Source organism: Neopsephotus bourkii, unplaced genomic scaffold, assembly GCF_033783945.1.
Source record: "Neopsephotus bourkii isolate Nb327-2 ecotype Australia unplaced genomic scaffold, CSIRO-AGI_Nbou_v1 NB_196, whole genome shotgun sequence".
Taxonomy (NCBI): Eukaryota; Metazoa; Chordata; class Aves; order Psittaciformes; family Psittacidae; genus Neopsephotus; species Neopsephotus bourkii.
The window spans coordinates 7,873,826-7,896,200 of record NW_026900709.1 but is presented as its reverse complement, the minus strand read 5'-3'; the positions used below and the strand labels follow the sequence as shown (position 1 = coordinate 7,896,200).

General features: G+C 37.0%; 1 protein-coding gene across 6 annotated transcripts in view; it reads left to right on the top strand.

Moving 5' to 3' along the window:
* Positions 1-18,251, top strand: part of NBEAL1 (neurobeachin like 1) — an 80,319-nt gene extending 62,068 nt beyond the window's left edge. For 4 of the 6 annotated variants that reach the window (XM_061378886.1, XM_061378913.1, XM_061378903.1 and 1 more), the window contains 19 exons: positions 173-306; positions 1,217-1,318; positions 2,355-2,450; positions 2,579-2,703; positions 3,918-4,058; positions 4,158-4,288; positions 5,324-5,433; positions 5,995-6,112; positions 6,855-6,952; positions 7,263-7,379; positions 7,874-7,963; positions 9,109-9,218; positions 9,826-9,998; positions 10,256-10,350; positions 11,829-11,945; positions 12,609-12,770; positions 13,849-13,997; positions 14,668-14,803; positions 17,323-18,251. In XM_061378886.1, coding sequence (XP_061234870.1) covers positions 173-306; positions 1,217-1,318; positions 2,355-2,450; positions 2,579-2,703; positions 3,918-4,058; positions 4,158-4,288; positions 5,324-5,433; positions 5,995-6,112; positions 6,855-6,952; positions 7,263-7,379; positions 7,874-7,963; positions 9,109-9,218; positions 9,826-9,998; positions 10,256-10,350; positions 11,829-11,945; positions 12,609-12,770; positions 13,849-13,997; positions 14,668-14,803; positions 17,323-17,424 — 2,306 coding nt within the window. In that variant the 3' untranslated portion in view covers positions 17,425-18,251. Of the gene's footprint in view, positions 1-172; positions 307-1,216; positions 1,319-2,354; positions 2,451-2,578; positions 2,704-3,917; positions 4,059-4,157; positions 4,289-5,323; positions 5,434-5,994; positions 6,113-6,854; positions 6,953-7,262; positions 7,380-7,873; positions 7,964-9,108; positions 9,219-9,825; positions 9,999-10,255; positions 10,351-11,790; positions 11,946-12,608; positions 12,771-13,848; positions 13,998-14,667; positions 15,390-17,322 lie in introns of those variants that run through there. The other 2 variants (XM_061378879.1, XR_009729330.1) reach the window with 2 other exon arrangements.
* Positions 18,252-22,375: the final 4,124 nt, after the last annotated feature.

Below are 22,375 nucleotides of genomic sequence, written 5' to 3'. Positions count from 1 at the left end.
GGCAACACCAAATTCTATACTCAATCAGGTATTTCCTGCTATCTTTCTTTCAGCAGAGCAGTAGCTGAAGTTAGTAATATTTTCCTAGCAAAATGATTGGAAATGGTACTGCATTATGTCTATGAAAAGTTTTTGATATATCCCAAGCGACTAATCAAAGTGCTGTTCTTAGGGGTAGGTTTTGATTTCAAATGGCACCTTTCTCAGATTCGAGAGATACATTTGCGTCGGTACAACCTGAGGAGGTCAGCATTGGAGATCTTCCTTACAGATCAAACCAACTATTTCCTCAACTTCAATAAGGAGGTATGGGTTTCCCATATTTCCTTGATTTATATAATTAGCACAAATGTCAAGTTTAAGTTCACTGATCATGTCTAATTTGAAGCTGATGTCTTTCATACTGCAATGTAGTAGCAAAAGGTTTGCTAGATATAGCCATTATGTAAAACTAGACCGCAGTCTGTGAAAAATAGTCTGGCATCTAGAAACTGATTAACTGTGAAAAGATGGATAAAACAAGATTCTTTTACCAGTCTTTCTCTCTCTCTGATACAGAACAATTATTTAACTAGAATTACCTGAACAGTAATCTAAATATCTTGAAGCCCAAACTTAACCAATCTTAAGTATTCTGAGCAAATTAATTACAACACAAAAGAGACTTTCTATTTTACCATAATACTGGAAATTGGTGCCATGTCTACATTCCATGGTTTAGGATTAGTGAATCATTCTTGTTCACTCCCTCTCCTCTCACGTCCCTCCCAGCAACAATGTCACTGTCAGTGACCCTTTGTATGAGGGACTAAGGTATTAGAATTTAGGATGAGTTATATACTAGTAGGTGAGTTTATGAATAACTCCTATAAAATGTCTATGTTTAAGTAAATAAATCTTTGCAATAGTTTTGTAGGGCAAACATTGGTGTAATTTTATTTGAACAGCCCCGGTGTTTCCCAGATGAATTCTCTGGCAATAATGATTTTCTGTGTAGCATCTACACACACAAAAAAATTACATATATTGCCTTTATAACATGTAACCGAAGGATGTCACATCCATCAGTGTCCCAGATGTTTTATGCAGCAAGAGATAAAGAGCTTGGAAGTGTAACTATGCTCTGTTTGTTGCACATTTTAATTAGGAGGGAAGCTGTTTACTTGTAAGCTTCAATCTCCAGAATAATGTTTTAATTAATGCTATTTTCTAACAGGTACGAAACAAAGTATATAGTAAAATACTGTCACTGCGTTCTCCAAATATTTCTGGGACCAGATCTCCACAGGAACTTTTTCAAGCTTCAGGTCTGATGCAGGTATGGGCCATCTAGAGTATTCCTCTGCTTCTTGAAGGAGTCCTGGAAGGTCCTGGACTACTGATTTTAGGTTGCTTTTTTTTTCTCAGTGTTTAGATGACAACTGCCAACTTCTGTACCTCAATCTGATCCCTGAACTTTCACATGCATACTTTTTAGAACTGCTATGTTTTGTCTTTGTAGTCAGTGAGGTAAATGGAGTCAGGCTCTGTTGATGTGATTATGACAAATGTTCCAACCAGAATGGGAAACCTGCTTCTATTTTTAGTGCATGATCTTGAGTGCACATCTTGGAACTTCTTTCACTGTCTGTGCAAATAATTTTCCATGCTACCTTTTCATGATGAAGCTTTCCTCAAAGTGCATGTGAAGATTAAGCAGGAAATAGAGTCTTTAAAAGAACTAATTATATCAGTATAAAAGGACGAGGTCAAAATGTCTGTATTACACTAAACATGGACAAACTTTTAAATGTAGTAAATGTTTTTTTATCTTCTGAGGGAGATCATTTAGGCTGCTCTGAGAAAGGTTTGCAAATGACTTTTAAAACATGGCAAATGCTTCTTTTTTTTCTTAGCAATAAAAGCTACCATGTTTTATATTCATATAGAGAAAATATCTTATGTAATAAAATGTCTCCATCATATTACAGAGAGATACTGAGATCTTCTGAACAGAGACCTGTTTGGTTTGAAGTATAATAGTGGAGCAAAGGTGCAATGGCAGTGTTAGTTTACAAATTCCTGTTTTTCTTCTTTTCTTATTCTGAGCCTGCTAGTTTTCTGCTGCCCTGTATTTAAAACAGTACTGGCATCAGTCAGGGACATTATTTCAATGAAATATAGGTAGCACGGTCACTGAATCAGCAGAAAAATTAACTTTATTAGGAGAAAATAAATTTAGACTTTCATACCATTCTTATAGTCTTGTGCCTTTCACTTCCCAATACTATCCCCTGGCAGATGAATGTAATTTGCAGTAGTGCTATCTTTGCTATAGTAACTTCCATTGTATCTTTTTTTCTTTTGTCCTTCAGAAATGGGTGAATAGAGAAATATCCAACTTTGACTACCTTATTCAGCTGAACACAATGGCAGGACGAACTTACAATGACCTCGCTCAATACCCTGTGGTAATGAAAGGGAAAATTAAAAAAAAATATATAAATTTTTAAAGAATTTTTACCGAAGAGATGTATTTTTCTATCTTGAAAGATGTATTTTTAATCTAAGTTTGATCATTGACTCTTTTTGGTTTTAGTTCCCCTGGATTTTACGGGATTATACTTCAGAAGAGCTGGACCTGAATAATCCTGCAGTCTTTAGGGATCTGTCCAAACCCATAGGGGTGGTAAATGAAAAGAATGCTAAGGCTGTGAAAGAGAAGTATGTGTTTCACCTCTCAATTACATTTCTTAGCCTTTTCTGAATCTCCAGAGCACATTAGAAAAGTAAAGTTGTAACAGCGAAATTCTCCAAGCTAGCTTTATAACATCACAGATACATTTGCAAAGGTGGTTGTTCCTGCTGCATTCAGATGAGTTAGCTTACGTGGCAGTGAAAGGACAAAACTTATCGTTGTAAATTTTCAATTGTTTCTTAGAGGTTGAGAATAAAAACTGAAAGGCTGTGGAAACACTTAATTTAATGGCCCATCATCCTGAAGAAACATACTATGTCCCATGTCTGATTCAAGATCATATTGCTTACTTGAGCTGCTTGTGCTGAGAGGTAGCACTGATTCTAAATCTGTGCTTCCTGCTCTTCTTTTTGAGCATAGATTATTAGCTTTAAAACAAAATATAACTCAATGACTTTCAGCAACTCCTCTTCAGGTAGGAATGACAAGTGCTTACACCCACACATCAATGTAGTGATCCTTCCTTTTTTCCTAGTGTGGAAAGTGAGCGTGCTGTTGTACCAGATTGCGCTTGTCAGGCATCCTCCAAAACCAGCTTTCTTCTGAATACTTGGAGGAACATAGAAGAATTTTCTTTGTATTATTAGGCTCTATCCCTGACTGTAATGAAATTGGTTCCAGCAGTATGCTTAGCTATCATTTCTCTTACTAGCCTTGTGACACTGAGGAATCTATCAGCCAGATGGTGGCATAGTGAGTAGAGTGAGTTTACCAGTAGAAAAGGAAATGGACATGAGTGTTATATAAATCTCCTTCCTGCATCCTGATGCAGTCACACCCACAGTTCCCCTATCACACACCACCAGCCCCTTAAACCTTGCAGGAAACTGTCACAAGTCCTTTCAGTAATAAATGTTCAGCTTAGTGATGGAGGAGGTTGCCTGTGGTTATAAAGGCATGCTAAATCAGTCCTGTCTTGCCCTTTATCCAGTTTCTTAAAGCTGATAGCAAATGCCTAGGGAAGAGTATAAGAATAGGTATGTAAAGACTTCATTTGGTGGATGTTTCTGTCTTTCAGCAGACTTGCTTAGGGACTAAGATTAGGAATCCTCGTGTTTAATAGAACTCAATGTATTGTTCTTTTATAGATTGCTGTGCTTGTTTCTTTTGAATCCTTGCCTCCACTAAGCATAAGCCACATGTATGGCTCAGCTGTATTCACAAATATTTATTTCTTTAGATATGAGAATTTTGAGGATCCCCTTGGGATGATTGACAAATTTCATTATGGGACGCATTACTCAAATGCTGCTGGTGTCATGCATTACCTCATTCGGGTAGAACCTTTCACAACACTTCATATCCAACTCCAAAGTGGCAGGTATGATGTGAGCAAATAAGCAACACCTCTTTTTTTTCTGTTTCATATCATTTTATTGAGGGAATGATTAAAGTCTGACCTGAGTTTTCTAATCCACAGATTCGACTGTGCTGACAGGCAGTTCCACTCTATTCCTGCTACCTGGCAGGCACTCATGGACAACCCCAATGATGTCAAGGAACTTATTCCAGAGTTCTTCTACTTTCCAGAGTTCCTGGAGAATCAGAATGGTAAACTGAGTGCTCAGAATATTTCCATAGAAAAGTGTTCCTGTATTCTTCAGAAAATTCATTCACCACGATTTGTGAATGCTGTGGAAAACTTCTTGTTTAAGCTTTATAGTATGCTTGTAGAAATTACTTTACTCATCATGTTGGCTTCAAACTGTTTAATGAAGACACCAGCTGTACAAACAGCATCCTAAACATTGTTTAAAATTCAGACTGGGGGCTTAAGGTTGGCTAAAAGTACTGTTTACCTAGTGTAAAATACCAGAGATGCTCTTCTGGATGTTTGGTAAAGAAAAAGTTAGCAATAGTTAATACTGACTAAATGGTTAGCAGAAGTTAATACAGATTAATTAGTATTCTTTTTACTGGGTTCATTGGAGGGTAAAGTTTGGACATCTTCAAACGTGAGGTTTTTTTATTTGTTCCAGGCAACAAGCGTATTTTCTGCTTGTTACTGTTGTCTTCCAATGCAGTGTCATTGCATTCCAATCAGGTCACCTGATTCTAGAGCCATGTAAGGTTTCAGTACCAATCAGAAGAAGGAAAAAAAAGAAAGCTGTTTCACTCAAATGTAATGCTGATTGAAAAGGCAGCATCCTGCATTCTGATTTGAATTAAAAAATGGCTAGGAATCTCATATTTGTTGCATAGGGAATTCTCTCTCTAACCATTTAAACCTGTAAGTAACCTAATTCTTATGAATAACCTCATTGAAATGTTTTGGACTCCCAACCATGTTAAAGCAAATGCAGATATGTTTACAGATAGGTGTGTAAAATATTTATGCTACTTTAAAGGTTGGGACTTTAGCTTCAGAATCACTTGGGAGCTTTGGATGTTTGTCATCCTGTATCATTTCACATTTTAAACATTCAGAACAGACCCTAGCCTCCTATGTCAGTGGTAGAGTTATTGGAGATCTGCATTAGAATTTTTCATTATCATTCATTGAGAAAAGAATGATTTTTAATCTTTATTAAGAAATCAAGATAATATTTTGTAGTAATTCTTATATTTTTCCAAATAATTCACTAGGTTTTAACTTAGGTCAGCTTCAAATATCCAAAGAGGTGGTAAATGATGTTGTTCTCCCCAAATGGGCCCATTCCCCAGAAGACTTCATTTATAAACACAGGAAGGCTCTGGTAAGATGATGTTTGTATGTGTGAAGTGATGGTAAAGAAAGCACATCTATACATTATCGCTATGTAAAATACTGGGATTACATTCAAACTAGAGTTGTGGTTGCATTTGACTTAAAAATACCATTAGAACTTTCAGTTAAAAGTACTGTGCATGTCAATAAAATGTTCAAAAGAAAAAAGGAAAGATCCTGAAGATACTAATAATTTGGGAATTTGCTGCCCTAGGAGATAACATACAGAATTAGGTAGGTTTAGGTAATAAGACTTCCCTTGCTTTTTGAAGACTGTTCTGTGTGGTGCTAGGGAACTAGCAGCTTACCTTTCCTTGCATAATTGCGTTTCAGTAATGTAAATGTGCTGTTTCGCTGTATTTATTTTCCTTCTTACCTGGCAGTTACTGCCCTTCACACACATGGATATTCTTATGCTTCTGCCCTGTACATCAGTATATACCTGGCTGTAGATACTCTTGAGTTTAGTAATTATATCTCTTCCACTGAAAATACTTCCAAGAAGGGAGCAGTACTTATCTTGCCTTACAAGAGGATTTTTTCCTTCTAGGAATCTGAGTATGTTTCTGCTCATCTTCATGAATGGATAGATTTGATTTTTGGCTACAAGCAGAGGGGACCAGCTGCAGTGGAGGCACTCAATGTGTTCTATTACTGTACTTATGAAGGTACTAAGCAGTATGCTCTCTGGTCATTATCATCAGACTTGTGGGTTTTCGGTATTAGAAAACACTTGATTTTTGAGCATGCCATACAGTAGTGTATGGTAAGGTAGCAGAATTATAGATGAAATATGGCAGCATAACTTGTAATTTATCATCGCATAAACAGTATTTGATGCTTTGATCAACAGTTATGAACCTAAAATATTAATAAAGATGTTTTGGTTTTGTTTGAGGGTTTTTCACTGTTGTCCATTGGTTTTTGGTGGTTTTTCTTTAAGGGGGTGGTTCCAGTTGCTTGTGTTTTTGTTTCTAAAAGTGCTTGGGGTTTTTTGTTAGTTTCTCGTTTGCTTGCTTAAAAGCATTTTGTGGGACAAAGCTTATTGTGATTTAGGAGTCAAGGCAAGTTACTTAAAACCAATAAATACTTAAGACAGATGTCAGTCTCTTAATTCTTTGGAATTTTGGGTGGCTTGTGTGCAACTTATTGCATGCATGAAATATATTAAATTCATTTGATAAGACAAAAGCCTGCAATTCTTGCACTTACGTATACTTAAAATGCAGAGTGGAGTTTTCAGATCATATTTTATACAGAGGCATTTTTTGAGGGCTTTTCTTGGGTAAAGGATGATAACGATGCAGTTAAGTTCTGCAACATTTGTTGACCATATTGATTCTCAGTAAGTTGTTTGGATTATGTTGTTTTTCCTTTTTGCTACCCTTCATCATTCTGGTTGTGATCCAGGGGCTGTGGATTTGGATGCTTTAACAGACGATAAAGAAAGGAAAGCTTTAGAAGGGATGATAAACAACTTTGGACAAACTCCCTGTCAGCTGTTAAAGGTAATGCTCTTTGTTGCATTTCAGTCAGACCTTTGTGGTTAAATCCAGTTGAGTTACACAGGACTTCTGAGAAAGTGAAAAAGTAACGTTTTTTAAGATGATAGTTTTGAATTTTAGGAACGTTAAGTCTTTGTCACATTACCATTTGTAAAGGTCACACTGATGGAAATGTAGCATACAATTTTCAGAAGAAATTAATTTACTCTAAGATGGAAAATTAGGCAGTTAGAAGTCTTCTTTCCCACTGATTGCCGTACAACAGCTTGATAAATTTGACTAATTTGATATTTCTTCAAATATTGTCTCCTAGGAGCCCCATCCACAAAGGCTGTCAGCAGAAGAAGTAGTACAAAGACTAACTAAAAGTGATACTTCTACTTTGAATCTCTTCCAACACCTCACTGAACTGAAGTCATTCTTCATAGAGGTACATGTGCTACTTGAAACTGTCTTTAATCTGAAGCTTCTGATATACTTGAAACAAAAGATCACAATCTAGATGAAAATAAACTTGTTTCCTATTTATAGAAATATTTTAAAATGCAGTGTGTATAAAATGAACTGCCTTCTTTGTTAGCAACGTAGAGGTTGAATCCCATAAATCTGTATATGTTGGCCACTTGTGTGGGTGGTGTTTGAGTATTAAGTTAATAGGGAAAACTAAGAACATCAGTGGTGGTATCTTAGGACTTGCTGAACTTGGTAGCTAAACTCACTGATTCAGGACAGAGCCAGGGTTTAATTTCTGGTGTTTGTGACAAAGCATACTACTTGCATGAGCTGAAAACGTGTGTGTTACCTTAGAGTACTGCACAGGTGTGGCATTGGCTTCAGAGGTGCTGCATATTACTCCTTACAAGTTCTAGATTTGTCTTTCAGCTCTTGGATGTAATCAGACCAAAACCATGTCCTTTCTTGTAGGGAATCAGTGATGGTGTGCCCATTGTCAAAGCTGTTGTCCCCAGGACCCAGTCACGTTCCTTTATTTCTCAGGGAAGCCCAGAGATTTTGGTGAGTTGTGTGTGTCAATGCTGTTCTTAAACTGCAGACAATCAAATAGGTGTATTTTTTTCCATACAGCTTGTAAAGAAGCACTTCTTAAGTGTCCCTGTTCAAATGTGTTTCCTTAATCTCTGATGAATGTCATCTGTAAGTTAAATATTTGTCTTCTGGAGGGAAGCCAGGCTGATTTGTTGAACAACATTTAAGAGCTGCTGGTGATATATGTGTGTAAGTTGTAGTGAGGTGTGTTGTACATTGCCCACTTGATTTGCTTCCATGGTAGCAATTTCCTAATGCAATGCAGCACAGCTTTAAAATGACAGGATTGAGTTATTAATGGTATCGTTATGCTTATCATTACTTTCCAAATCATATATTAAACTATACCATATGTGGCGTATATACTCTTCAGAGGCCTGCACTGTTCATGAAGTTAACTTTTGCACTGACTAGTAAAGATGCTGGTACTATAACAGATGGCTAAATGATGAGAGGAGGAGAGTGATTTTGTGATTACATCTGTATGGTCTGTATACTGGCCCCTGTGCAATAATACATACTGCAGGAGAGAATATTCTTTTTCAATACTTCTGTTTTGTACGTCCAACTTGTCCTGGCACAATGTCGTATGTGCATGTGACTTCCTAATTTGGACATGTTTAAAATGCTCATTGAAAATATAACTCAACTATTTGGATTCTTTTCTTAGTTTCTCAGAAATAGTACTGTAGTGTAACTTTTTTAAAACCTCCCGTGTTAGTATGTTAACTGTGATTACTGTTTCAAAGCAAAGCAGCAGCTTAAACTAAAGGACTGAACTGTAATGAGATGTTTATGAGGGGTTTGTGGGCTGAGTTTTTTGTTTTGTTTCATATTTTTTTGTCTCTGCCCTCTTTCCCCCATTCAACTTCTCTGACCTATCTAAAACATTCACTGTTCTAACTCAGTGAATGGATAAACTCACCTGAGCAAGGTTATTTTATTTACTTGTTTAGAAAATTTGTGGGTGGGGGAGTGTGTGTTTTGTTTTTTTCTTCTTTTGTGGTAAATTCTCAAGAAGACTATACTGGATTTTATGCAAGCTCTGTTGCCATCAAAGCAAGAAGAGAATATACCTCTGAGTTTCACTGATGTTTCTATCAAACCATTTTTAGGTAACGGCAAGCCTCAACTGCATTATTGGAACTCATGGTTGGCTGCCTTATGATAAAAATATCTCCAACTACTTTACATTCATCAGGGATACCACAGTGACAAATCCCAAGTAAGTAAATGATGAGGAGGGGTGCAGATGAACGTATATACAGTAATAAAATACAGTAATTGTTCAACAGTTAGTGAATTGTACTGTTACCATTGGCTGAATTTTCACCTAAGAATGCATCTTCCAGTGTTCAGTAACATTGTCTCTAATATGTAACAGTGTGAAGAGTTATGCAAGTGGCATTTTAAGGTTCAGCATTCTTACAGCTATTTCTAATTATTTTTTCTAATAATCATAAAAACTCATCTTGGAATCTGAGATGGGCAATCTTTATACTTTGTTACACTATAGGGCAGGTATATGTGGCAGTTTTGTTTCTCTGTTTTTAATTCAATGTCACAATACTTAGTAGCCACATGAGTTATTAAATTGCATAAAAGATTGAAAAGATCTAAGGTGAAATTTTGCTTCCACTTGCCAATGGCAATGAGTTTTGCTGTGGTTCTTGGGAGGCAGAATTTCACCTTTCTTCTCTTTCATCTTTCATCTATGAATGGATGGAATTTCATAATTTTTAAGGTTTTTTAATTTTAAAGTGCAAAATACATAAAATATATTGATTTGGACTAAGGTTACTCTTACTTAGCTGCTCATCATTTCCCTACAGAACACAACGCAACGTGAGTGGTCCTTTTGCACCGGGGCTGGAGATCACCTCTAAGTTGTTTGCAGTGTCCCATGATGCAAAACTGCTCTTTAGTGGAGGACACTGGGACAATAGCATCAGAGTAACATCGCTTACAAAAGGCAAGCTGATCGGACAGCACATCAGGCATATGGGTTAGTAACTAACTCTTTATATTGTGAAATTAAAGGTTTTATGTATTGTACCTTGATGTTTGGTCTTCTTGGAAAGAACTATAGCCAGGGCACTTGGGCAGACAAACATAGCAGGTATAAAGAAATGGCGGTGTTAAGAAGAATGCTGACTGCAGACCAGCATACATTGTTGATACGTTGCATACACATTGTCTTTCTGTGGGAAAATAGTCTTAAATATGTATGTGATAAGTTTCTGTTTTCATTCCTTCATCCAGATATTGTGACCTGCTTGGCAATAGACTACTGTGGAATTCATTTAATTTCAGGCTCTAGAGACACTACCTGTATGATATGGCACATAATTCATCAGGTATGTTATTTAGGCATACTCGAAGAAGCAGTTCCGGAATGTTTTTTTTTTTTGTGCTACTCTGTTTTGGTGTGATCGTTTATTGTAATTTCTTTTTTTTTTCAGGGTTTCAGGGAAGAAAGTCCACTAAAACTGATTAGCTTAGTAATTTTGTTACTCCCATTGTGTTCTGTGTTTGAAATATTCACTACACACATTAGTTACTATATAGCTGAAGTACAGTATTTTAGTCACTCTCAAAGGTTTCATAGATTATTTTCAGTACGGGCAAATACTACCCTTCATTATACAGATGGAGAATGGAAGGAGAGAAAAAACACTGCTTGAGACTACCAGAATTAGTCAGAACAATGCTTATAGTTGAGTATTTAAATGTTCAATTCTGATTGCTGCTTCCAGGAACTTCAGATGTACAGGTAGGATTAGCTGCAGGCAGGAACTGTCATGTTATGGACAGTGCGACTCCTTAGTGCAGTATTTGTTTGTCTCAAGTAAGGATAAATGTTGGAACTTTAAAATCTATTCTTTGCAATTTGTGAGTTAAATCATCCTCTGGTGATTAACTTTGTTTAGAATTGCTTTTTTTTTTAAGACTTTTAATGTATTTTTCTTTTTTCTTTAATGTATATATAAGTGATGCTGTATGTATTGTAAATTCTTCTTATGAGACTTTAATCTTGGTCTTTACAATGTGGCAGCAATGGGACTGCATACTGTCACTTCTGTTCTGCTTGTCTGTTCTGCATTGTCACCCTCTATCCCAGCTCTGTATTTTGAAACTTGTTACGCATTCGTGCATGCTTTAGGCTTTCAGGGTTTGGTTGGCAGTCAGATTTCTGTCACAGAAATGAAAATAAATAGTGCTTTGCAGGACTATTTTCTGTACCTTCTCTTTAAGTACAGGTCTTGCCTTTGAAGTGGTTTGTCAGAATAAGTCTGTATATGCTGACAGTACACTCCCTGGAACAAAGTACTAAATAATTTTGACACCCTGCAGTTGTGTGGGGAAATTACTCTTTTCAGTGAACATTATTGCAAGATTTCCTTTGCACATCTCTCTACTGGTAGTCACTGAGAAGGATTATTTCCTTACTTTTTCCTTAGAAAATAGAATTTAAAATAGAAAATAGAGTTGCTGTAATTTTAACCAAAATAGCTTTCAGTTTCTTTAAGCTTGGTTGTGACGGTAGTGCTTAATTCGTTGCACACCTGGACATCTGAAGGGATAGAAGTCAGCTAAGTAAATCTGTCTTTCACATCCACATATTAACTATGTTCGTTTGTTCTTGTGACTTCGGTAAATAGGGCTGCTGACATAAAAGGCAAAAAATTGAAATTGGAATGTGTGAGTTGTACCTTTGGTTTTGGCCTATGTCAAACATACATCTCACACAACCAATACTGAAGATACCAGAAACTTATTTTTTGTTTGTCCTTCAGCTGCAAGAGAATGTCATTGCACTTTTTGTTACTCTCAGGGAGGAGTGCCTGTAGGCCTGGCACCTAAGCCATTACAGATCCTTTATGGGCATACTGATGAAGTTTCGAGTGTTGGCATCAGCACTGAACTGGATATGGCAGTATCAGGATCCAGGGTAAGCATCCTCATACCTTCCCCTTCTTTGCCCTCTTCTCTACTCAAACCATAGAGCGTGTCTGAAGTTGATTGAGTACAATAAAATATGACTATTTCACAATTTTTTTTTCTTGAGCCTTGCAGAAGGTATGTGCCATCTCCCGACTGCCTGCTTAAACCAGGCTCTCTCAAACTGCACAGCATAGGCCTCAGCTACCATGCTGTGTTATTCAGCACAGATGAGCTTTAATGTGTGTGGATTTACTTGGAGACCTTAAGTTTCTCATAGAAACAATTCTGTGACAGTTTCTTCCCTGATTCCTTAACCTTGAAGGTTCTGTGCAGCTTACTCATGCTCTACTGTACTCTCCTATAGGCAAGCTGCTGAACTCTGACTCTGTAGTGCACATAATGCTTACTCATAAATATGACATATGAAGTACCTGATTTGCTGTCTGCCCTTCCCGTCTTGCCCTGTTTGTGTTTGTTTTTTCACATGCCTATAGTACATGGCCTTGAGGAGAATGCCTCTTCGTTTAGAATTCCTAATGCTCAGGAGTCTTGATCTCTGGTTAGGGATTTAAGTGCTTTCAAAGTATTCTGTCTGTATTTAAATACTCTTTCTGCATGCTGTGGTGATGTGTCTGCTGAGTAGCAACTTAACTGAATTTGGTCACTGCAGGATGGGACTGTTATTGTCCGCACTATTCGGAAAGGTCAGTACGTGAGGACTTTGCGACCACCTTGTGAGAGTTCTCTCCTGCTGACTGTTCCCAACCTGGCTGTGTCTTGGGAAGGCCATATAGTTGTCCACACCAGCATAGAAGGAAAGACTACTCTTAAGGTATTTAGTTTCATGGAGTACCTCTCTTTCACTGAAGACTTTAATAATGTACCTCACTTTATCCTTATTTCGTAAAGTAATGAGGCTTTTTAAGCATGCTGTGTGTTTCCCCTTTTTAATTTTGCTAGCCAGTTTGAGTGCAATTTGATTAAAAGATAAATCACAGATATACTGCGCTCCTGTGAGCTTCATGAAAATCTTCAAACACCTGCAAGGAAGATGCCCAAGTAGGCACTAATGAATCTTCCTGGGGGAGCTGCTTTGAAATGTAAAACTAGGGGAAACAAGTTCCACTGTGCACAGATACAGAGGCTTATAAGGGGAGCATTAAGTTCTGGGTGCAAGATGGCCAGTGACTATACTGATGTTTCTTAGCTTTGGATTGGAGGTATAGCTGAAATATTCACAGTTTACCTTATCCTATCTATTGAGTAGCTGTGTAGTTGATTTAATAAGTGTAGAGCTATTATTTCTATGAGCATAGGAAATCTCTTGGAAGACAATTTTATTGGAGATATCATTCTAGCTGCATGGGGAAGATGGGGAGAGAAGTGACCAAGGTATTGTCAGGGTGGAAGAGCTTAGTATGGTCACGTTAGCTGTATCTTTAATTCATCAAGAAGTCATTGCCTTGTCCAGAAAATGCTTCTATATCTAGCTGTGTAGAAATATACCCATTTCCTTCTGCTTTTCAGACTGGGGGAAAGGGTAGCAGCAGGGTGAAAGATGAGTGCTCTTTTCCCTTCTTTCTTAAAAAAAATCCATATAAAATAGACCTGTCCATTAAATCCATGGATGTGTCCAGAAAAATTTGGAATTGATGAGATAGATAGGTAAGATGTTACCATGTTGCATCGTGAGGTAATGAGGAATAACTTCAAAAATTCCCATAGAGGACCTGATATGCATACACATCACATATAGGCTTGGTACTCTTTTATTGTTCATCAAGGAGGCTGTTGTCAGCAATATTATCTGTGGATTATTGTCCAAGTAAGCCCCTGTTAGAGAGCTAAACATACAAATAATACAATCTTAATCCATTCAGTCCTCTGTGACAGATTTTTGATCTATTCAGGATAAGAATGCATTACATCTCTATTCTGTCAACGGAAAATATCTGGGTTCTGAAACTCTGAAGGAGGAAGTGTCAGATATGTGTGTGACTGGCGAGTATATCGTGATGGGCAGCTTACAAGGATTTCTTTCCATACGGGATCTCTACAGGTAATGTACCAACACCATCAGTGGTTTATTATTGAGATGTAAATATAAAGGCTTACTGAGGAAAGCTGTAACTGTCCTCATGTCTCATTAGTCACTGGGAAGGCAACAACTGCAGGTTCAAGCCTCATGTAGTTTTGCATGGAGTTTTAAAGTCCTTGTACTGCTATGCCCTGTAGAGCTCCATTGCTCCTCAGGATGGGAGTTATTATAGAATCATAGAATGGTTTGGGTTGGAAAGGACCTCAAGATCATCTAGTTCCAACCCCCTGCCATCGACAGGGACACCTCACACTAGGCTATGTCGCCCAAGGCTCTTCCCAACCTGGCATTGCCAGGTTGGAGCATTGCCAGTGATGGAGCAGCCACAGCTTCCTTGGGCAACCCATTCCAGTGCCTGATCTTTGTCTCTTAGGCAGTTGTGGTACTAATGTCACAGTTCATCAGTGAAATGGCTTAACTTACCCATCCATGCCTTTTCTTGTTATTTGAGCTCTATTCTGGGATGCGGTTAGATCATTCCTTAGGAGTTTACAATAATTGAAATTGCTAACCGGATCCTTGAGAAGCTGTTCTATAATGCATCATGTGGACAGCAATTTCAAATGTAGTGTGATTCTTTGCAATACATGCAAATACACAATATACTATATGTGCTTTTTGTTCATTTCAGCTTGAGTTTGACCATCTCCCCCTTAGCCATGCGACTGCCAATTCATTGCATTTCTGTCACAAAAGAATATAGCCACATCCTTGTTGGCTTGGAGGACGGCAAGTTGATTATCGTTGGTGTTGGCAAGCCAGCAGAGGTAAAACCCACCATCAAGAACTTTTTCTACCGAACAATGGGAAACTCACTTATTTCTGCTTTCCAGTTGAGCAAGAGGTCTCCTCTATGGCAGGGTAAACTTAAGAGCAAGTTTCAGTTTTCAGTGGGAAAGAAATAACTTTTGAGACTGCTCTACTGAAACTTCTCAGTAAGAATCAAAGGTATAATAGGGATCGCAGATGGGAAGCTCAGCTGGACTAACTTCCAGACTTCTGTCACACCTGAATGAGCAAAGTCATAATAGCTAACCTTTTCTGAACATGATAGTGTTCTCAGACACTTCTTGATGAGATAATTTTCCAGAAGAAAATTGGAAATGAAAGAGAGCAAGATACTTTATTTTTTATGGTTTCTGTCAGATATCTTTTAATATGCATTGTGTGACATTGGGGGGGGGGGGGAAGTATTACTTCTTTCTGTTAAGAGTCTCTAATTGCAATGCACAAAGAATCACTGGTGTAGGCTCCCAATATGCTCTGTGCTCCATATGGTAAATATAAACTTCTTGGTACTGCATATGCAGTATCAAATACAGAGCATCCATCTGTCAAATAGCTATGCCCAACTTTTCTTGTGCAAAATGTAGATTTTGCTGTAAGTACTACTTCTCATGACTTTCAAAGTACTTGAGTTAGCTTATTCTCTTTATAACCCCATCTCCATTGTGCTGCAGTGTATTTATTTGAAAATGTGATTATCACTTTTGCATGACCTTTAGTAAATGGTAGAGAAGATGTATCAATTTAATTTTGTACTTTAATTGTGAAAGCAGCAATTTTATTTGCCAGCATTTTAAAATGTTTTAGCTAGGAGATAAATACTTTAATACGGTAGTCTGCTTTTGCTTGCAGCAGATGGGAGGGGAGGTTTCCACTGACTTCCAGTTGGACAGCTTTTTCCTACTGTAGAATTGACAAAGAGCTGTTTATGATGTGGTAAAACATATGTTTGTAACAGCAGCTTTAAAGTCACTGTCATTTCTAAGCTTCCTGTTGCATAGAAAAGGTCTTTTGTAGGCTGAAATTTATGTATCTCATTAGACTGAAGGCTTTTTCTCCCCCCCCCCAGTTCTTTCTCACATCTATTTTTCTAACTATGGAAAAAGTGTTGCTTCAAATACTGGATTTCTTTTATGAATGTAGAGGCTTTCCAATGATTTTTCAGGATTTTCTGTTTATAATTCAGATGATCTGCAAGCTTAATATCCATGTACATAGATTTTTTTAAAAAGCACAGACATGTAAGGAAAAATGTTATATCCCAGATTTTCTAGTTTTCTATAATGGCATCAATATATTTGAAAAGTATGTGTATGTGGGGTATTTATTTGTTTATTTATAGTTTGGAAGAAATATATTTGTTACTAGAATTTCATCCTTATGCAGAAGACAGTGTTGTAGTTGGGGATTTTGATGATACTGATCCTTAGGATGAAGGGAGAAACTGACCTTTAATGTGCGAAATGCTGCTTGGTATTAAGATTGGCCTATAGTGTTTCTGCATTGACAGTATCCAGTATGACGTGAAGTATAACAAATATCTTTGTATTTTTAACAATTACTTTAGCTGTTTGGGATGTTGCAGAACTCTGAGGAATTATCACCTGTTAGCGTTAATTCTGGTCAGCACTGTGCCTTTCCTAGAATGCTGCTGCTGTGGTGATAGAGTTCTTAAGCATGCTTCATTTGTAGTATTAACTGCTGGGAACTGCTCTAAACTTGTGTTATTAAGGCATGCATCCTGTTTATTAACTGCAAGGGATTTCTTAATCTAATCAGCTGCAAGGCTGATCACTGCTGGCCAATCATAAGTGTTGTACTTGAGGAGTAAATTGAAACAGTTTCTTACAAATGATTGTCAGATTGCAGACCTACCAGATGCTGGATTGAATACAGCCTCTGGTTGCTTGTTACCTGTATTGACTTATGCAATATTCAGTATGAGTTATTTCTGTTTTAAATTTCACTCGAAGCACTGCACACAGGATCTTTGGAAGACTATATAAATTTGAACCAGGAGATAACCTTTCTCTCTTACCTTCCTTCTGCCATCACTGCCCTGCTTTTTGGTTATCTTTTCCTTTTCACTTCTAGCAATTTTTGTTTGAAATCTCTAAAATAAAATGTCCTATCTTCTAATTTAGTTCATTTTTGCTTGACATTTACCTCATATTTCTTTTCTTTTCCTTCCTAACACTGCTTCTAAGCTGTTCGAAGTAGGTTAAGTATTAAATACTCATGATTTGGCATTATTCCTTTAACTGTTCAATATCAGAGAAGACTGTGATTAGTGTTTTGTCTGATGTTTTTTGTCAGTCCCAAATATCATCCCTAAATGTAGCTTTTGGTTTGTTTTTGAGTAATTTTTGTTGGTGTGATTTTGTTTATGCAGTACATTGTAGTGTCTTCATTTCACCAAAATCAGTGTCTGAATTCCTTTTTAATTTATCCACCTTATCCCTTCCCCCTCCTTTTGTTTCTCTGAATTACTTTTAAACAGATGCGCTCAGGTCAGCTTTCCCGAAAGCTGTGGGGATCAAGCAAACGGCTCAGCCAGATTTCATCAGGAGAGACTGAATATAACACTCAAGATTCCAAGTGATTGCTGCTTCTACCTTCTCTCATGGATTCCAGAAACATATTTAATCTTTTGGTCGCTTTAAATGTGTATCTCACCTTTAAGAGCCTTAATTCTTAAGTCTGTTGATGATGAACCTATGGTAGAGGTATAGTTATAAGCATATGTAATCAGGCAACTTAGCTTGCTTGCATATTTTTCCTTAACTGTGTTGATGTGATCACAGCAGAATCCCTCTCTAAATAGCTGCTAAAGGTGTGTTTCAGGAAAAAAAGAAAAAAAAGATAAATGAATTTAAGATAAATAGCATTTGATTTAAAGCTGAATAGGGCCAGGTCCTCCCTTGATTACCAAGAAGCTATTTGGCTTTGCTTTGACAGCATTGTAATTCTCCATCAGTAAATGAAAATTCTGGCAGTATCAGTGGTCAGATTCAGAATTAAGATAGCTGGCAGTTATGACCTTTTCTGTATATTTTTTTTAGCCAATGAACAATCTGTTGCAATTTGTTCCTGTAAATGGCTATTGTTATCTTTTGTGTAGTTTCAGTTTTAGGCTGTTCTGCACGGAACATCTGTGTTGCACTACTTTATCAGATATTGTTTTAAGTACAGACATGACTAACTTCAAAGGAGTTGAAGGTGGTGAAGGAGCTAAAGGAGGTAGGAAATACTTGCTGCTGAAAATTTATATTGTTAGGTAGACTAAACCACACACCAAGAAGTCCCATAATATATTTAATATATTTAAGAAATACAGAGGAAGAATTGGTATCTGTATGTTGGTCAAAGATAATCTGCTTCATTAGTAAGGTAACTCTTACAAATAAAATAAGATTTCCACTGCAAAATCATTTAAACAGTTTATTTAGACAGAACATAATTTAATTATATGCAGCATAATTTAATGAAGTAGCATCTGTTTGTTTCTTGGCTTGGTGTTCACCAAACCACATGTTAGCCTTTTTTTCTTGTTTGCCCTCTATAAACAAGCAAGGAAACAGATAATGTATCCATTTTCAAGATGTGTTTAAGACATGGGATGAGAAAATGTCAGATTCCTACCTGTGCTATATCCAGCAAAATAGTTATGGATCGTGTGCTATATTTTAGAGAAGCCATTACTGATTATTATTTCTTTTTGTTTAGCAGTACATGATGATAGAAGGGTGTGTGTTTTCCTATCATTCTGACACTTCTATAATGTTACTGATTTAAATGATAAACCCTATACTGTTAGGAAAGCCTGGTGCTGAGTGAGGGAATAAGACAGGTTTTTGGATTGGCATGCTAAGGTATGTGTGCATATGTATTATATGTGTGTATGTTTGTATATATATGTATATTCATGTATGTATGTCTGTTAGAAGGAGAAAATACAATGGGGTAAGAGGAATTACAGGTATAAGGCAGAGCTCTAAGTGATTGTTAGCTAGTATGGTCCCCTTTGACTACCCCTTTCTTCCCTCTGCCATCACTTTTCTTGTTATTTTTATTTATTTATGGAAATGAATGTGTGTTGTATCTCTTATAAATGTTATCAGATATCCCCTGTGGCTGGGGAGCTGTTGAACTACCTGAGGAACTCCGTAATGTATAATCTTATTTCATTAACTTTTAGCACAATATTTATTAATTTTGTAGAAATAATATCTCCTTACCCACAAAAGGATAAACTTAATAAGTTCTGTTAGTCTCATTTAAACTGTTTTTCACTGCCTCAATTACTTTACTGGAAAAAAACCCCAAACAGCCCTCCTAGTGACTGATTAATGTGCTGTGCAAAGAAAGATGTGCTGCTTTTTCTCAACTTTTGTAAATGAAATAATAAATCAGACTAGTGAGCAAGTGGGTCTATGCATAGTTGCAATATCATAGTTGCTAATCACTGTGACAGACTGGATCATCTGGAAAGTTAGGAGAAATAAGAATTTTTTCCCTGAGTCACTTGCCAAGAGAGCATTAAATTTCCAAAAGTAGAGCAGTGTGGTTTTTCCAGCCTCCATGTATGTAAAGAAACTACCCAGATGCATTTGTACTTTCAAATAAGCTACAGAGATGTGAAAACACTATTTTGTAATCAATTACTTATCCAGTAAGAATACTAAGGATACTCTGGAAGTATTGTGTTCATGAGAATGTGAAGTATGTTTGTCCATTATGATTTCATGAAGGAGGGATTCCAGGGGAGCTCTTCCGAGAGTAGTTTAGAAGAATTTCAGCTCAGAATGTGAGATCTTTCTGTGTTATGGGAAGTCGGAATATTCATTTGGGACATTGAGTTGATAGTTTTTGTAAGTTTGCATATATGTTCTGTCTAAATGCATATATGAGGTTAAGTGTCTACTTGCAGGGGAAGAGGGCAGGAAATGATGTTTTGGGCTAGCAGAATCAAGTGGAAAAATTGAGGAGAGAGGTCTTTTGTAGTGTTTGGTGAAAACATAGTTCATTTTTTGTCACTTCCACAGAGGGGTTCAAATAAGGGTTTGAAAACATCCTACTCTGGGTTGGGTAAATTTATACAACAGTTGAATAAATGGTTGTTTGTAGATTAGTATTAAAGAATACTGAATACACTGCGTCAGTTTAAGTAAAATATAATGTTGTTGCAATAATTTGGGTTGAAAGTCTATGGTGAAAAGCTTTGACTTTGAGTACTATCATTTCATTACATTACAAGCATTATGTGATCGTCACAAGCATCTGGGATAGGTTTAATTGTGGGCATTTCCTGAGCTCTGAAACTTAAAGCTAGTTTGTGCTCAAAACAAAGCAGCAGCAAGAATGAAGAGGGGCAGAGGTGACCTCTAGGCTGCTTTATGCTCTGTGTGGAATGGCAACATCCATTGCCTTTTGATCTTTTATCTGGTCCTTGAGGATGGGAGGTAAACACCACTTACTGTTGTTGCCAGAGGCCCTCTAGAAAGACCCCCATAGACTTGAAGGTCTGCACTTTATCTAAAACCAGCTTTAAATAAAAGATACAGGACATAAGTGTAAGCGTTAGGTGGTACACTGTTTCTTTTGGCTTTAACTTATTTGTATAAATCTTTTTTAAAAGTAGAAAATATTTTTTATCAGCTATTTAGGTTGGTTGAATTGAGGTCTGTTATGCAGTGCACTGTGAATTAGCAAACTGATTCCCATAATTCTTTGATTTCCTCAAGTTTGGTGGTATCCTTCAATTTTTTTGGAGCAGCCCTGTGATATGTATCGAAGTTTAAGATATTCTTACCTTTGAAGCTGAGTAAGTAGGAGTGTAAATATATATATATATATCTCTGAAAGAAAATGAAACCCAACTCTCTTTCCATACTTACATATAAATGAGATCAAGTAGTTAGCAGTATTAGCTTCTCCATAGCACAGTTTTGAACTTGCATACCAAAGGATGATATTTAGAAGATGTTTCTCCTTTATTTCAAGTAAAATGTTTGTTAAATTTCTCTGTCAGTTTACTTGTTCTTGATAGTGTTTTACTTGTCTTTTTCTGCAGTAAGGAATCTCATCTAGTCTGTGCAGGTTTTGTACTATACAAGCATTCAGAAAGTGAAATGCTTGCTGTTCAGGTTAGCATCTGACACAAATTACTTGATGTCAATATATTTGTTACCTAATAATCATAGATTATCTAGAAACTACATCTCTGTCATCCGTGTACTTTAACAGCACCAGCACAAAATAATAATCTTAAACTAACCGCACTTCTCCTGATGGTGAACGGGCATTGCGGAAATTAGGGCCTGATTGATTAAATAGGAAACAAACAAACAAACAAAAAAACCAACCAAAAACCCCCTACCTGTACCCACATATTACAATTGTTTTGCTAATCTGCAATTGAAATAAACAAGCGTTCTCCCTCCCAGTGTACCTTAGATCATGACTTTTATCTCAAAACAGGTTTATCAAAGTCTTCACAGGCTTTAAATAAGTCTAGTCAGTCAGCTGTTTTGTAAGGATCCTCTTAAGGGTTGTATTTTTGTGTCCTTTAAATGAAGTGCAAGGAACTAAGCTACTGCACTGTAAAAATGCTGTGTGGGACTGGTAAACAGTCCTACATCAGCCTGCTTTAAGACAGTCCTGCAGAAGTGGTAAATTCATTTTTATTTGTAATGCACAGTAATTAGCTAGGTCTTCCAACTCTTGCCTTAGTCAAGCAAGGGAGCTGTATACCTCACTTCCCTAGACCATATTTCCCTCCTCCCCGTTTCCTCTGCAAGTCTTCCCCAATCTCAATTAACAGAATCATTGAAAGTGTACGTACAGCAACCAAATGCTTAACAGAGTTTTTAGTGTGTGTGTGTATTTAGTTGAAAATGTGTATCTATATAAGATCATGGTAGGGAGCTTTAGAGCTGGGGAGGGAAGTAGAGGAGGTGTCTACTTCCATCCACTCCTACACTGAGTCTATATAGACATTTGCTCTGTATTGTCACCTGAAGGCACTCCTCTCTTCCACTGTTAAAGGCATCGGGCTGGCTAGGTTAGCTGCTGAGGCTATGTGCTGTGAATATGTTTTTTTTTCCTGTCAAAGAATTACCAGAAAATCCCAACCCACATATAAATACATATCCTAATGTGAACCTAAGGCCTCATCTAATACTGTTAGCTGAAAGCACTACATAGGGTTATATTTAATTGGGTGGAAATTCAAGCATGTGCTTCAGTGCTTTCTAGAATGGGCTTTTCATGCTTTTTGGTTTAAAGCTATGTTGGTTTCAGCTGTAAACGTGACACTTATTAGTAGTTTCCTTTTGGGGAAAGTGACTTTTGTGTAGTCATATGCATGTGGGCTCATTGTATACCAATGTTAGACTTAATTGGTGTTTGGAAGATGTCTTTCCTTCCATCCCAAGAAGCCAAATTTCCCTCATTGCTATGAATTGGCCTTGTTAACAGATACTTTTAAAGGAAACAAGGGTTTTCTGAAAAGCTATTGCAGTTAAAAAACATAATGGTAAAATACTGTTGTC